The sequence below is a fragment of the Acomys minous genome (assembly GCF_964271855.1).
Source record: "Acomys minous genome assembly, chromosome: 5".
In the NCBI taxonomy this organism is placed as follows: Eukaryota; Metazoa; Chordata; class Mammalia; order Rodentia; family Muridae; genus Acomys; species Acomys minous.
The window spans coordinates 56,725,040-56,742,148 of record NC_140494.1 but is presented as its reverse complement, the minus strand read 5'-3'; the positions used below and the strand labels follow the sequence as shown (position 1 = coordinate 56,742,148).

The window sequence follows — 17,109 nt, the reverse complement described above, 5'->3', positions numbered from 1 at the left end:
ATTAGATGAAATAATATCATCAAAATAATCTTTTCATGGTCCTTGTTATAGACCCCTGTTACTGACAATTACAGAGGGAAAATATTTGGGCTTTGAGTAGATCCAGGATGTTGTCAAGGAAACTAAAAGGTGTTTGGAAGGCTCATGTATGTTATTACGTGTTTTCAAGCTGTATGCAGTGCAGCATTAATTTCCCATTTTCATCATAAATGGTTATGAGTTGCCCCAGGGAAACACTGAGATCTAGCCCTCCAGACTAAGGGGGACGTTTTTATTTCTAAAATCTATGACCCTTGCTCTTTTTTTCCCCTCCTTTTTTGACAAAGTTTCTCTGTATAGCCCTGGCTGTCTTGGAACTCTCTCTGTAGATCAGGCCTCTGCCTTCCCAGTGCTGAGATTAAAGATGTGCACCACCATGCCTGGTGATCCTCAGCCTTGTAGCTACCATTTGCTCTGGAGTCCTAAATACTTGATGTGTTGTACCAGCTCCTCCAGTGGTGCTGCCCTCAGTTCTTGAAGTCTGAATATGGCGATCCTCTGGCTGCCTGATGGCAGGGACCATTAGTACTTCACTCACCTCCAGTGTTGGGGGGCTCTTTGCTAGGTGGATAGTATTTCAGCTCTGAAATGCCATCTTTCCCCCTGTTTTCCTTAGCTTGCTTGTTCCTAATACACTCTGTTACATACTAGATTCTCTGGAAGCAGAGCTAAGGTGTCTTAGATGCAGTGTGATACAACTCAGGTCTGTGTTTCCAAGAGACTTATCCTTTAGTGCAAGTGCAGCTTTTTAAAAAGCTGGGCAGGTGGCACACGCCTTTAATCCCAGCACTTGGGAGGCAGAGGCAAGCGGATCACTGTGAGTTCGAGGCCAGCCTGGTCTACAAAGTGAGTCCAGGACAGCCAAGGCTACACAGAGAGACCCTGTCTCAAAAAAACCAAAACCAAAACCAAACAACAACAACAACAACAAAACCCTCTGCACAGTCATTTCAAAGAGCAGGGAACGCCTGCTAACCACCTTAGGCTGAACGTAGGCGTAAGAAAGCAGGATGGATATCCCAGATTCCAAGGTCAGCTTCATGTCGGGACCCTTCTAGTCAGTCCGTCACTTGTCCCATGCCTGTATCTGACCCACTTTGGCCAAGTGTTTTATGGTGATGCTGCCAGGATAAACTGCTAGAGCATTGGGCGGTGCCTAAGACTTTTGTGATGTCAATTGAACTGAAGGGGAAGTGACACACTCCTAGGGACACTGATGAGCTGAACCAGCGCAAGAGTCCTGGGCGTGATAGCTGGAGATGAGGGTGGGATCCCACTCATGGCTGTGGGAGAGCCTGGAGAGGGAACAGTGACTGGCTCTGACCGGGAAATTTGGAGTGTGCCACCGTTGGTTTGGTGGCTTTGTTTTGCTTTTGCCCTGTTTCAGCTTTCTACATGTACTTTCTGTCTCTGTAACGGAAATTGCTACCACTCACAATGTGGTAAAATGACTCTTAAGATCACTCTTGGGCCCCCTTCTGCGGGTGAGTCGCTGGAGGCCAGTCTGCATGCTGTTGTCTGGTGGGAAGTGTGCCCCTGTTTTGCAGAGTGACTGGCAGATAGCGTGTCTCTAGTCCCTGCTGTGTAGGGGTATGGCTGGTTCTGAAAGGCCTTGGCGTCATGATGCCACTGAACAAGAAGGCTAAGGAAACGCTTGTCTGCATTTGAAACTACATCTGTTGTTTGTCAGTGCGGCATCTAGATGAGTATCTGCTGCTGGACCCAGCAACGCCCACACAGTCACTGCACCTCACCTGTACTTCCTGTCATGGCCTTTTCTGCAGAGGGCCCCCTTCTGTGATGCCTGCCAGGGGCTGTTGGTGCAGTGCTCACATGCCACAGCTGTAATGGTGCAGTGCAGTTGTGCCATATGTATATGTTCTTCCAGGGTAGGTTGCAGACTACATCCTTTAGGTACAAACATAACCGAAGAGTGGGCTCAAGTCTCCCAGTTCCCCTCAGAGTTGCACTGCTCTGCTCCACAGATCAGGAGCCCTATGATCTGTACAGTATGCCGAGTGAGACGCGGTTCTTCACCGCTTAGGATATGGTTAAGGAATCAGCTGCCACATACACGGTTGGCTCAGATGAAAACACGTTCACCCTAGACAACACTGAGTCCACAAAGAGGTATGCACCTGGTGATGGTGCACTTAGGTTTGTACCCAAAAGATGTTGTCTGCAACTCACAAGCCAATACGTAGTAAAGTGGATAGTGTTTTTCCTACTAGTCTGTGAAGGAACACACATGGAAGTAGTAGTCAGATGTGAAGCTGACAGTATAGTCTATTTTAAAGAATATTATTTTCTACTTGATTTATAAACTCTTTCATTTTGTTCCCCTAGGCAATCAAGCCCTGTCGTCCCATGACAAACAACGCTGGACGACTTTTCCACTATCGGATTACCGTCTCCCCTCCTACCAACTTTTTAGTAAGTTCTAATGATACCACATTCTAGCTGAGGATGGCCTGGAATTTAGCTATGTAGCCCAGGCTGGCCTCCAACTGATGGCGTTTCTCCCGCTTCATCTCCACAGTGCTGGGGTTATTGGCACAAGCCACCACACTAGCATCTGATCCAGTTCTTACATTGTTTTTATTTTAAAATCATGATGTTGATAAAATTTGGCTTTAATCATGCCAATGTTTATTTAAACTTTCCTCCTTCACTATATTATCATGTCTTTTTTATTTGTATTGCTTCTATGCAATGACCAAATTTATAGTAGCCAGTGAGTTAAGAAGCTGCCATTGGAGCATTGGGATGGGAAGAGTAAAGAAGGGCATTTCCACATGTTTTCCAAGTCAGTGTGCAGCCTAGCGTCTTCTGACCAGATCAGAGCATCCGGGGTGTGACGTGACTGTATGTTAGTGTGGTTATCATGCTCATGTACTATGTTCTCAGTACATTCTAAGTGTCGACACAGTTTTCACAGTGTACGTTTAGATGGATGTAGTCTCTGTGCTACCCACTTGGGACTCTACTTCATATTTTGTAGATGAAGCTGAGTAACTGCTCCGGTACTAAGCAGTGTGCTTTTAGGCACCAGGCATCTGCTCTAGCGCATGCGCCTATGTGCTGGGCTGCATCGTCTCTCATGTTACAAAATTTATTAATTCTAGTTACATGCATTGAGAAGTCTGGATTTCAAAATTATTCATAATTACATGGTTTAATAACTTTATTTATCTGTACTTCTTGTGTCATCAGCGTTACCCATTTGAAGTGTATAATTTGTGATGTTTATTCTAATTACAGAGTTGTAAAACCACCACAATCTAACTTTAGAACATTTATCCTAAAAGAAACATAATATCCTTTAGGTGGCATGTGTATGTGGACTCCTCTAGCCTAGACTTTTCCTAGGGACCATATGGTAGCTGCTTGTTCTGTGTTTCTTTTCTTTTACTTAGACGGTGTGTGTGTGTGTGTGTGTGTGTGTGTGTGTGTGTGTGTCTGTGTATGTATGTGTGTGTGTGTGTGTGTGTGTGTGTGTTGTATGGCTACAGTATGTCTCATTTGTCCATTCATTCAGCTGTAGCCCTTGGGTTGTGTCCTTCGTTTGCTCTTGAGAGTGATGCTGATAGTATTTGTGTGGGGCTGGGGAGATGACCCAGAGTTTAGGGCACTTGCTGCTCTTCTAGAGGTCCCACATTAGGCCCCCAGCACCCACATGGCAGCTCACAACCATCTGTGTTTTCCGCTCCAGGGGATCTGATTGTCTTTTTTAGCTTCTATAGGCCCCAGCATGCACATGGTGCACAGAGATACACATAAAATAAAATACAATGAAATTTCAAGTGGGAGGGATTGGATGAGAGGACAGGGGAGGGGACGTCAATTTTAATTACATTTTAATAAAATCTATTTCTATAAATATGTTTTGATATCTTTTGGGCATTCACTCAGGACTAAACCTGCTGATTTATGTGGTAACTATATTTAATACTCCAAGAAACAGTCTGGTTTTCGGAGTGGTTGTACCATTCATTATTAATCCTTGTTTCATCAGAATCTTCTCATTATATTTAATTTAGTTTTATTGAGTCACTCAACTAGAGAGTGACAGTTACATTGACAGAAGAAGTAATGTGAATGTAGATACTCTTTAGTTCTTCCCAGTTTTTACATAGGTGATCTGTGAACTAGTACCTAGGTAAGAAACATCTTTTAGGGTACCAATCTTCATAATTTGCTCCACATTTGTACATTTGGCATTTAGTATCAAAGGAATGACTCATAAGGGGAGAGTCTCTCCTGCTGAGATGACATTTATATCATGTTATCACAGATCTGCTTTCATTTAATCGTAGCCGTCGGCATGGCATGGGCCCCTCTACTGCAGGGTCTGAGGGTCTCCTCCCTGGGGATGGGGGACATGCAGTTGTGGGGCTGAGCTCCTGGCACTTGGGGCCCCTAGCGCCCTCTCTAGCTTCTGGTCTTGACAATTGTGATGTCAGTCTGTTCAAAAATACAGTTCAGTAAAGTGGAACTGGTAGTGTTGTGGGATTAAAGAAGCCGAAGATCTAGAAAACGCAGCTATAATATGGCCTTTAGTTTTCTTTATGGTGTACATACTAGGCATCATTGGTTAGTTAACTGTGTAGTGTGATATATAACATCTGAAGTCAGAGAATTCATCAAGTCAGAGATTTCCACTTAAGATTAATTTTTAGTGTATATTTCCTGGTATTTGGAAAAATGTTGAGCCTATAAAGTTGCTGTTGTTTCTGCCGTGGGTTACTTTGTGTCTGGGCGGATTCCTGCATATGCAAATGATATCATTACTTTAAATCCTGTTTTGTGTTCTTGTTTTAGACGGACAGGCCAACAGTTATAGAGTATGATGATCATGAGTATATCTTTGAAGGATTTTCTATGTTTGCACATGCCCCTCTGACCAACGTAAGTACGTGCTCGCTGGCTGCTCTCTCCTGCCTTGCACCTCCTGCCTCCTCTGCCAGACTAGAATAGATCCCCTTTATGTGTTCATACCATTTACTCTGCATGCTGCCCACGTGACCTGGAGGATGGCTGCAGCAGGGTGTCAGGTGGGCCTGGGAGTCTGCTAATGAGTCACAGGTTTGGGCTGCATTAAACGGTGTGAGTAAACGTGTGAGAATAACAGTTTGAGAGTGGGAAACGTTGAAAAAGGAGGATAAACTGTGGAGTGATGTGGTGAAGTATTTTTGGGTTGTTGTCCTTCAAAGGAAAGTTGGAGTTTTCAGGAGAAGCTAACCCATGTCTCTGGGCAGAGGAAAGAGAATCAGGACCTGCCGAGGGCACTTAGCCCAGGTAACCTCACACGGTTTCTGCTTTTGAATCCTGGAGCCGTGCCTGTGTTCAGCCTGGCTCTGACACAGGGACTCATGATGCTAGTAATAGGGATGCTACTCCAGGGCACGCTCTGTGTCTGCGCATCAGAGCCAGCCTGCTTTGAAGCTGACAGCCCTGGGAAGAGTGTGGCCGTACTGTACCTGGCCTGAGTATCCCACGGAACCTTGGGAGTTTGGCTGGGCCGCTTGTCTACAGTTAGAAAGGTCACCTCACTATGCTTACTTTAACCTGAACTTGTCCATTGGAGGCTGAGATGCAAACCTTGACCCCACCTTGCTTCCATCTGCCATCCCTTTACTAAGTAGATAAGACTCAAGGTAGTGATACCAACTTAAAACAGTGCTTCCGTGTTTTCCATATTCTACATTATATCATAATCCTACAGAGTTTCACAAAGTAGCGTGGACTCTGTTGTACAGCCCAGGGTCTTTGCACTTGGAATGCTTCTGCCTTAGTGCCCTGAGTGTTCAGAGTGCAGCCATGTTTGGAGAGTTTTTCTCAGAGGCATAATGATCATTATACTATAAATACATAAAATCATAGGTATCCTTGATATTTTCATACACATACATTGTTGTAGCACTCTGATATTTGTCCCTCACTACCCTTCCTGTCCCTCTTCTCCCACTGTTAGTTCCTTCCTCTTCCCCTGAGCAGTCTCCTGCCTTCATGCCACATATGCACATCTCTGTCTGTCTGTCTGTCTGTCTGTCTGTCTATCTACCTATGAACCTAGACTCTTATTATCAGAAAGTATGTGTATTCTGTCTCTCTATTAGCATTACATGTTAATGCTTCCCCATGTAGATCTCTTCCCCTGTATTTCTCCTTTTCCTTTCGTGTCATGTAAGATACTATAAAGTATCAGAATTTCAGTGAGTTCTTTGCTGTGTTTGTATCTTAAAGTCTTTGTTCACCACGTTTCAGTCTTAGAATCTTAATGGTGTTTAGAAGTTCTTGTAGTCTACTAAACTCCACTTTAAAATACCAATTTTGTTAGCATGAAAATACTTAAACTTATCCATCATTTTGGGAAAGATAGCAAACAGAATGGTTTGAATCTTTTAAATTCTTTTTTGTTTTACTTTGGACTCGTGGTTCTTTGAGCTTTATTAATAATAGCTGTGCTTAGGGTTTTAGCTAAAATCATACCAATATTTTTTTTTCAAAAAAAGAAAAGATTTAATTTTCCTTATGTGTGTGTATACACACACATTATATATATACACATATAATATAATATATTATACATATAATGATATATATGACATGACTGTGCATGGGAATGCAGGTGGCCCTGGATCTGATTACCTGGAGATGGACATACAAGAGTTGTGAGCTGCCTGACATGGCTGCTGGGCTCAATCTCAGGTCCTCTCTGAGAGCAGTAAGTGCTACTAACCACTGAGCCATCCTTCCAGCCCTGGCTTACGTTTAAAATAGAATCTTTATTTTGTTTTTGTTTTTTGTAAGACAGGACCTTGCTGTGTGGTCCAAATTGGTTTGAACTATACATTTGCTTTCCTAGAGCGGTTTTTGTTTCACAGCAAGAGTGAGTACAAGATTTTTTTTTCTTTACAGATAATTTTAAAAAAGTTTCCCAGCGCAAGGCTTGACATTGAGAGGCAATTGTACTAAATTCAGTTTTTACATGTTATATAAGAGATGAAACCAAAGCCAACACGACAAAATCTTTGACCTTAGCATATATTTATATAGTGAGTTCATTTTAAAAACTTGAGGACTTTACTTCAAAATCACTTTATTCACTATCATTTTCTTGAGTGATGTTGATAATAGAAATAAAATTTGGAACTGAGTATTCTAAAGTTCATAGGAGTTCAAAGACATCTTGAATTTCAAATAGACACCCATACAAAGAGGCTTTTAAACTGCATTACTGATTGGATGCATTTCTTAGAGCAAGCCCAACAGCAGGAAGGGCCTGCAGGTGATGGTCACGCACTCTCTGCAGAGCTAGCAGTGGCAGCTAACTTTAAGGTCTTGAACTGAAGTGGATTGAAAGCTTTGTTGGCTAAGTGTGTAGCACTTTGGAAGGGTTTTATCCTGTCCTGTAGTGCACTTGTGGTTACTTACAATACCTGATATTGTTGGTGACTTTGACAATGTGAAGTTTAAAAGAAGTGTGTTAGCTTACAGTGTCATGTAACCTTCTCATGTGTACAAGAAAACCCACGATCGTTTGTTTCCATAATCAAGAACTTGGTTGCTTTTCAGTTTTTCTGACTAGTGATGGTTCATTCATTCGCTGTCTAGAAAAAGTAGGGTTGACTGTATGGACTGGGGGTGCTGAACTAATCAGTTTTGCTATTGTGGCGTAGGAATTGGTATCAGCGTACAGTAGTGCTTACTTTAAGTAATCAAAGCTGTTTTAAGAAGTAGTAGGCATTCATGCTGTTTTGCGGCTTGGTGGAGGCTGCTTTGGTGACTTGAAGTACTAGTTTCCTGGGTGAGCAATGTGTACAGAGAGGGCAAGTTCTCTTTGAGTCTTAGAAAGAGATGAGGATGTGAGTGAGCTGGTAACGGGTGGTGCCTTTCCAGCCTGTGCCTCTCAGAGGGCTCTGGTGGTGTGGATGGAAGCCCGGGTGTGTACTGAGAGGAGTTCAGAGAACAAAGTCCAGTGAGTTTTGTAACAAGGAGGTGGAGGTAGTTCTGTTTGCCTCGTTCTGTTGTCCTTCACACAGGCTGAGGAGGAGGAGAGGTTTGCGTGCCTTGTATATGGTGGCAGGCCTCTCATGTTCTCCCTCCTGTGTGCACTCCCGCAGCTCTGCCCAGCTCTGTCCCATCAGGGTTTCTCTGACTGTGTTGAAACCCCATGACCAAAAGCAACGTGAGTAGGCAAGGGTTTGTTTTACTTAAAGCTTGTAGTCCAGCATCCAGGGAAACCAGGAAGATCAGGAACTCAAGGCAGGAACTGATCCAGAGGCTGGGGAGGAGCCCTGCCTCCTGGCTCGTGGAGCCTGTTTATAGCACCTAGGACTGCTGGCCCAGGGGAAGCATCACCCACAGCGAACTGCACCTTCCCTCATCAATCAATGAAGGAATTACACTGTGGACTTGCCAATAGGCAAATCTTATGGAGGTATTTTCTCAACTGAGAGACCTTCTTCCCAAATTAGTCTAACTTGCAGTTGACATAACACCAGCCAGGGCAGGTACTCAACCTTTTTGAGACCAAACTTTTCATCTTCTCTTCCTGTTGGGTTTGAGTTACTTGGGACAGGTCTTTGGATTTCTGTGTTTGCATTAATGCCATTGCCAGCTCCCTACTGACAAAAGCCCAGGGATCTAGCAGTTGTTCTCGGTTCTTTCCTCTCATGAAAGAACGATCAGTGTATAGGTCAGTAACATCCCCTATCTTTAGCGCTTGCCTCTGTTTCCAGTCATCCCTGTTTGGAACTGGACGGGGATATTAGACCGTAGCCTGGTCCTCTGCTCTTTGTGTTCTCTCTAAGCCATCCCCACAGTGTACATTGTGTACACTTGAGTGTAAACTGCAGTAGTGTCCCGTGGGAAGGGGCTTGAAAGAGGTTGGGGTGTAGCGGTAGACCCTGCCCAGGGGTGGTTTTGAAGGACAGCGTTACAGTGTTCTTTTCTCCCCAGCAGCACCTGGCTTCTCCCTGTGTGCATGCGCTGTGCTTTCTGAAGAGCTGAAAGCACTTCAGCAGGTCCCTTTTTCCTGTGGTCTAGCCCCTGCACTCCTGACCTGCATGCTTCTGCGTATCTTTTCTTTCCTTTTCCCTCCATTCTTTTTGAGCAGATTCTTGCTGTATTTCTTTGGTGCTGACCTAGCATCTACTATGTAGACTAGGCTGGCCTCAGTTTTGGAGTTATCCTGCCTTTACCTCCCAAGGGCTGCTATTATAGAGGTGTGTCTGGTTTTCCACTGGTCTTACAGAGTAACCCAAACGTTACCTGCATCTTTTATGCTTCTTCATATGCTTGTTTTTAACCACACTTACAATGTATTATTTTCTTTGTACTTGTCTACATTCCCCTTGAGACAGGGTCTCTCTGCTTTTCAGGCTGACTTGGGATTCACAGTCCTCCCACCTCTGCCTCAGGAGCTTTAGGGCTATAGGAGTTATGCCGTCATACTGGACCCTGCATCCTTGCTCTTGAAGATAGGGCCTATGGCTCATTCTAAAGTATGAATCTTACGTAGAACGTTAGTAAAGAATGGATATTTTAAAACCAGGTTAAATCATGTACCAATTTGTAACTCTCAAGTATTTTAAATGTCTGTGGGGTTAAAGTAGATTGGAAAAATAATAGTGTATTAAGCATATTGCTTTTATTAGCTGAGGACTGAACACACAGTATGCTCAGAATGTTGACAGTGAATCCCACACTCAGGTTAATTATAATGAAAGTTAAATATAGCAACCACCGTATTGAAAAAAAAAGATTAAGAGCTAAACTTTTTTTCCCCCAGTAGATGGCATTGTAAGACTATTTTTCTATATTCTTACTATTTCTTTTGCTAGGAGAATTAAAATTTGTTTCCTTCTGACAGCTGTGGTTTGTAAAAGTGATTACATTGTTTCACGGACAGATTGCTAAGCCAGTAAGAGCGTGTAACACATCTACAGGGCCTCTGGTTTCAATTATTGTACCCAGCTAGCCAGTTCAGTAACCTCTTTCCTTCCCTTCCTCTTTGTCTTTTTCATTCAGAAATCTGTTTATGGGAAGCTTTCTGTCTAGATACAGGCCAGTGTTTGCTGACACTCTGGGAGGCAGGGACAGATGCGGGTTAGTCCATGCTGAGCCTTCCATTTCTCACACGCTCTGGGCAGCAGGATAGGTAACGAGGAGGGGAGGGCACTCTCTGGTAGGTCAGGCTTGGGTCTAGAATCAAAATTCCTACTTCACCAGCCACCTGGGTCTTTAGGCAAGATACTTGATGGTTCTCTGTCTTAATTTTTCCCTCTCTCCAAGTGCTTCATGGTCAAAACTGTCTTTTAGGGTACCTGTGACAGGTATATGAGTTAATACGTTGAAGCATTAGGCTAGTCTTGTTGTACTGACTACCACCGAGCTGCGCTTGCCCTAGAATCAGACAGGTGGATGCATTGTGATCAATAAACTGAGTTTATATAACTGATAAATTGTTGTGCTGCTATTCTTTATCTGTGTTACGAATTAAAGGGAAACGTAGTACATGACTGGTTTTATTATATCTTCTCGTGTTTGTGCTGCTCTCCACATCACGTTAGTGAGGCACCAGTATTATTCCCGTCTCTCACAGATGGGTGGTCAGCGCTAGGTTCTTGCCATCAGAACACAGTAGTTTTGGGCTAGGCACAGTGACACGTTGCCTTTAATGCTAGCACTCAGGTGGCAGAGGCTTACAGCTTTCTCTGAGTTTGAGGCCAGCCTAGTCTAGTCTACACAGGAGCTCCAGACCAGCAAGGCTGAAGAGTAAGATCTCAAAAAACAAAACAAAACAAAACAATACAACAGCAACAACAAAAGAAAGCAGAAGTCGTGACTGAATGTCATGCCCAAGGTTAAGCAAAGGTAAAACTTCATTTAGTCCATGGGCCCCTGAGTCAGACAGCAGACCCTGCGCTGTTCTCCTGCAGAGAAATCCAGGGAAGTCATAACTCCTCTCCTTGCAGATCCCACTGTGTAAAGTGATTCGATTCAACATAGACTACACAATTCATTTCATTGAAGAGATGATGCCTGAGGTAAGAGGAATGAGTGCCTAGTAGCTTAATGTGTTTTACTCTGTTTTTATATGTTTTTTCTTATGAAAGAAACAGCAGCAACAAAACCCCAGCCACAGTGGAAGTTGGTCAGCTCCAGCTTTTTGCCACTGGAGGCCCCTAAAATACCATGTTCACTGTCAGAAGGGTCATGATACTGTCGCTCTGGTGCCACGGATCAGACTGTAAACTCACTGACCTCTTTCTGAACCCGTAGCTGCGTATGCTGCCTCCGCTGATAGTCACTGTACATCTGTTCCCAGCTTTGCTTATGGGACAGACCTTGGGTCCCAGCCAGTATCACAGAGAGGCCTGGAATAGTGAAACTGAAGCTGAGGCTGTTAAAATAATCTTACTCATTATCTCTGGTGACAAGATCAGTGCTTGGTTCATTTTTCTTCCCGTATATTTACATTTTTTTTTCCTAATTGTTTTTCATTTCGGATGCTAAACAGCAGATTTATCTAAATATATGCAAGAGATTTTGAATTCCAAAGTAAGATTAATGTGAACCTCAGAATGAGTCATTGCTTGAGCTTGAATTTAGTGGTGTCAACAAATCACACTAGGAAATAACAAGTAGACAGCAAACAAGCTTGTGTACTTGATGCCTCAGAGTTGGGGTCGATTTCTGGAGCCTTTGGCTCTTGGGATCTGTTTAACAGGGAAGCACCGTGGTGGGCCAGCAGGGAGTGATGGGGAGGCCTGATGCGCCTGATGTGCTAAGTCAGCACCTCCGGCATCCTGGGCCCGACCTGTTCATGCTCCCTGCACTTAAATAGCGGTAAAGAGCAAGGGCTGGCCCTTCCTTCTATGTGTAGTTTTTATTTTTGAATTTTTAGTTTTAAAATTTGCTTTGCTCGTTTGGTTCTAAGGTCACAACCCTTTGCTTATTGTTGTAATATTTTATGACTTTGATGTGATTTCATGCAAGATGATTTATGAACCTTGAGCAAAATAAGTAGCTGGAAGACTTACAACACAAGACTCACAGATAGGACATCTGTTTTAGCTCGTTGGCAGGAGGAATTTTGGTAGAAATGTTATCTGCCTCTGCTAAGAGATTGAAGTTTATTGGTACAGAGGACTTCTGCTTTTTGGTATCTTGGCAACTGTGTCCCTGGGATGCGTGGGTAGGTTGGGATGGGAGGGCCAGGCTAGTCAGCTTGCAGGTGTGTGTGTGTGACGTCAGTTAACAAAATGTTTCTAGGAGAGTCTCATGCACTTTACACCTAGATTAGAAAAACGTGATAGAAGGAAGACTTTAAGTTTCAGATATTTTATTTGAACACTGAAAAGGGCTGTGGTGACATTTTTGTAGAAATCCTAGCGCCAATATGGCCGCTTCATTCCTCTTTGAAACTGGCGAGCCCTTTCAGAAGAGTGGCCGAGCTGGGCAGGGAGTGCTTTCAGTATAGTTTAACAAACACGTCAGAGATGCTTGGCTATGGCAAGTTAATATATATTTGCAGATCTATAGTAATTTGATTTCAACTTATTTTTCAGAATTTTTGTGTGAAAGGACTTGAACTGTTTTCACTGTTCCTATTCAGAGATATTTTGGAATTATATGACTGGAATCTCAAAGGTAAATCATAGGGCTTAAAAAAAGTGTAATGCTTCTAAGATGTATGTCACGGTGCATATAAAAAACTCACATGACGTGGTGGGGGCATAGTTGAAGTTTTTATTTTGTAAATACCTAAGTAAAAATGATTTCTATAGGAAGACTTGCTATCATTCGACATGAATAAGTAGCTATAGATTTTGCTTTGTGTAGTTTGTCAGTGCCTGTTATTAGCTAAGAAGATGGACCAGTTATCACTGATAGAACTACCTTGGTTTATGTGCACTAGGGAAAACAGCTCAGTTAATATTTTAAATATAGTGACCAGTACTGTAATAAAGTTGTTAATATAGCAGTTCATTAAATTAGAGAACCGATGTCATGAAAACATACATGCACGCATAGAATAAAGACTTAACCCAGCAGGTGTCTGTTGCAGCTGATTTTAAAATTTGCTTTCTTTGAGAGCTGTATATTGAAGGGAGACTTTTTGAAGTTAGTTTTTAAATGAGATGAATGCACAGCTTTTAAATCCAAGTGCGTTGATAAGTGCTTTCCTGAACTAGCAGCAGGGTTTAGTTTTTCTAATATGTTAACTAAAAATGGAAGGAATTAACATATATGCATTTTATATAATGCTGTACTTCAATTCTAACAAAGATGTTGAAATTTTTAATTTAAAGGGTGATTTTATTTTTGGTATGCACCAACTACTTGGCTCTCACGCTCCCCTTGCGTTGCTGTAGGCGCCTCATTGCAGTCCTCACGGGATGCAGAGGCAGTTGCTGATGATTGATTGAGCGGCTGACGCAGAGTGAGGGAGTGGCACTTTTTATGTCCCTGCTTCTGGTGGTGATTTTTTGTGGTTCCCATAAATCTTGGGAATGAAGTTGCACTGTTTGCTCTCTAAGGCTGTTTGATTTCTTTTTTCTTTGCTTTTTCCTTGTTTGCTTTAGGTCCTTTGTTTGAAGACAGCCCTCCCTGCTGTCCAAGATTTCATTTCATGCCACGTTTTGTAAGATTTCTTCCAGGTAAATCTTTTGACTTGTCAGTGACCTGGTGTGACTGTGTGTCTGAAAATAAGCCTGCCGCTCTGCTTATGGTCTTTAGGGGCGACGCTTCCATGTTGGATGCTGTTAATTACCTACTTCTCAGGTTGAACTTGGAAACAAAAGACTTTACATGTTGATTTATGCCTCTCACAGTTTATCATAATCCTCACTTTGGTGATTAATACATTTTGAAAATGTACCTAGTAAAATGTCATGAAGTGTTAAAGAAAAATGCATTGTTTAATACTGCTTATGCCCAATTAGAAAACAATTAGTGAGAATTAAATTTATAATATAATGATAGCTATGCTAAAATTACAATAGTAGTTATATTAAGGTGATAGTATTATAGGTGATTATTTTCTAGATTCGTAGATATACTTTTAATTATTTTGCAGTGAGAAAGGATATATAATAATTTGTCCTATTAAGATATATAAGTAAATGAATAACAGTTTGTAAAGTAATGTTTAATTATTTTCTGACATTTTTCAAGAATATACTTACAAGATATGGCTATATTTGTCTCATTGATGATTGAGTTTTTAATGAAATCTTTGGAAGCCTTATTTGCAGTCTTTTTCTTGGAGTCTTCTGCCATCCAGTGTCTTTCTCTGATCTTATCAATCACTTGCTCTGTTCAGTGCTGTGCAATCTTGCAAAGCTTTGCTACCAGCTGAGTGAGCATCTCTCACCATTCTTCCCTAAGCTGTATGGTGTTTTCCTTTTTTCTACTCTGATGCCTGCTGCAACTCAGCCACTGAGTCCTTGGGTGAACCTTGATCCGTGCCAACACTCTAAATGAATTTGTCCCTAGAATTGAGCTCCAGTATTTCAGCTGGGTGACAGCTTCTGGCTTCCCTTATCTTGTGGTTTCAGGGGGTTCCACCCCTTCTGGTGTGCACAGCCACATTTCTTTGCTTTCTTCACTAAATTTTCTCTCTTGGTTCCTTCTGCCACTTAGTCCCCTGCACCATTACCACTGCCCGTGCCATCATTCCAGCCACCTGCCTTTTCAGGAGTTGGAGGAAGGAAATACAGCTGCTGTTTTCCATTTGTGTGTACATGTCACATGTCACTTTGGGAACTCCAGCCCCACAGCCATGTTTTTGCTTCTGACTCTTGTTCTGAGGTGGCTTTCCTGGTCTTCATGCTCCAGAACCTTCCTAGGAACTTGACAGATGCTAGCTTCTTCAAGCTCTCTCAGTCTGTTCAAGACAAGTTTTGCTTCAGTGCCAGATGCCTTCCCTGATGACGTGCAGTCCATGGAAGCCTCTGGTGTCAAGGCCGCCTCCTGCAGAGCAGCGCTGCACTCTCCTGGGCTCTGGATTCTGCCTGTTTTCTGCCTCTTTGCTTCCTCCTTCGTTGCTTTTATTTGTCCGCTGAATCCCTGGAGAGTTTGAGGACAGGACACCTCACCAAGGCCATCACACTGGCTTATGTTTATGTTAAGACAGCATCATTTGTACTTTTATTATTGTTAGTGTTGATTTCGTTTAGGAAATGCTCTTAGAAGCTTTTTTCCTTGTTGCTCTGGTTTCATTTCAGGCGAATGCATCTTTGATTTTATAATGGAGCTTCAACAAGTGACTTAGAAAATAGTATTGGAGAGGCATTGCTGAAAAGCTGGCCTCTCTGTACCTTGCTGCCTCTCGGCATTTTACAACCTCACAAATCTAGAAGAAAGTAGGCAGTTTTAAAACTGTCATATAGAAAAATCTTATTTTATTGGATTTCAGTTTACAAATGCTTCTCATAACTATAGGATAACATTTAGGCCGTCATAAACGAAAAGGTCTATTTCTTTATTTTTAAATAGGATTTGCTTTTGTATTAGACTTGCCCCTGAAAATATACATATTTTAAAAAACTCTGAAGGCTACAGAACAATGCCCATTGTAAAATTCTTCTTGTTGGCACTTGGTTGATTTTTTTTTTCACAGTATGACTTCATTGAAGATCATTTTAAGAAATGAATTAAAAGGCACCCTTGATATATATTTCCATATGTTTCTATGCATGAGCTTGTTTTTTAAAATAAAGTTATCATATTAGTCCTACATCTATTTTGAGCAGATGGGTATTTTTAAAGGTTCCATTTTATAGTTTTGTAGCGCTGCCATATTTCTTGTCAGAGGAACCACAGCAGTTTACGTGGCCATGAAAAGGACAGTGTTACTCTTTAACATTACGCCCAGGCAGGTCCTTCCCTCCTCTTCTCTCCTTTCTGCATTCTTTTCTTCCTTTGTAAGAAACATTCAGCCAGCTACTCCTTTGAGGTCAAGAGTAAGCACTGCCCCTTCTCTGTCCCCTCTTGTCCCTTGCTTCTTCTCTGCTGGCAGTCGCAAACCTGACATCTTGATGTCTGTCTCTCCCAATGCTGGCATTTCAGGTGTGTGCCTGTATTCTAATGAATTCTAATTCTATTTATGTCTAATTCATCTGCTCTTTGCATTATCAATGATAATGTGATTCTTGCATCTATCAGGGACTCCTTAAAATATGTAATTACCCATCTTATTTAGTGAGTCATAATAGTGCCTTATTTATTTTTAAAGAATTATGTACTTTTATTTCATATGTATGTTTGAGTGCCTGCTTGTATGTATGTGTGCCATGTGTGTGCCCATGGAGGACAGGAGAGAACATTAAACTTCTTGGAAATGGAGTTATAGATAGTTGGGAGCCATCATGTGGGTGCTGGGAAATGAGCCCAGGCCCTCTGCAAAACCAGTAAGTGCTCTTATACTCAGCCATCTTTCCAGCCTGACAGTGCTCAGTTATTCATGAAGGTGCTTTTCAAATGTTTTTGTTCTTGCCCCAAACCTACTTTTATTTATTTAAAAAAAAAAAAATTAAAGACATTCTGACTTTATAGCCCAGGCTGCCTTATAATTTATAACTACATAGCCCAAGCGGGCCTCAAACTATGTTTTCTTATGCCTCAGCCTCCTAAGATTATGGGCATGTCTCACTAAGCCCAGTACTTTTCTTTCCTTTTTCTCCCATCTGTGTTCTGACTGGGTCCAACCCTGCTTAGGTTCTAAGACCACATCAGATCGGGTGTGTTCAGGGTGATATGTCTTTGGACTGTATCCCTATCATTCTTTTAAAGAAAAGGTTTAATCAAACTACGACAAAAAATTGACAAGTACACATATCCTATAGGACTCAGTGCACTTTTAGGAAGTAAATGTGAACGGGTTTTCAGGACCCAGCTCAAGACTGCCAGTGTCTGAGAAGCTTCTCTGGGCCTACCCATTCACTGCCCAGAACCTTCTGGCCTGCAGTACTGTGCAGTGGGTTTGCCTGTTTTTGGACTAGAAACTAGAATTCTGTATTTTCTTTTGTTAAATATGTTTAGCAGAAGTCTATTATT

At 42.2% G+C, this 17,109-nt stretch overlaps 1 protein-coding gene across 6 annotated transcripts in view; it reads left to right on the top strand.

Moving 5' to 3' along the window:
* The window catches only part of DROSHA (drosha ribonuclease III), a 107,136-nt gene that overhangs the window by 26,249 nt on the left and 63,778 nt on the right, over positions 1–17,109 (top strand). For 5 of the 6 annotated variants that reach the window (XM_084781098.1, XM_084781096.1, XM_084781093.1 and 2 more), the window contains 5 exons: positions 2,386–2,472; positions 4,861–4,947; positions 11,022–11,093; positions 12,618–12,699; positions 13,635–13,709. In XM_084781098.1, the coding sequence (XP_084637224.1) occupies positions 2,386–2,472; positions 4,861–4,947; positions 11,022–11,093; positions 12,618–12,699; positions 13,635–13,709 (403 nt within the window). The remainder of the gene's footprint in view (positions 1–2,385; positions 2,473–4,860; positions 4,948–11,021; positions 11,094–12,617; positions 12,700–13,634; positions 13,710–17,109) is intronic. The other variant, XM_084781097.1, reaches the window with a different exon arrangement.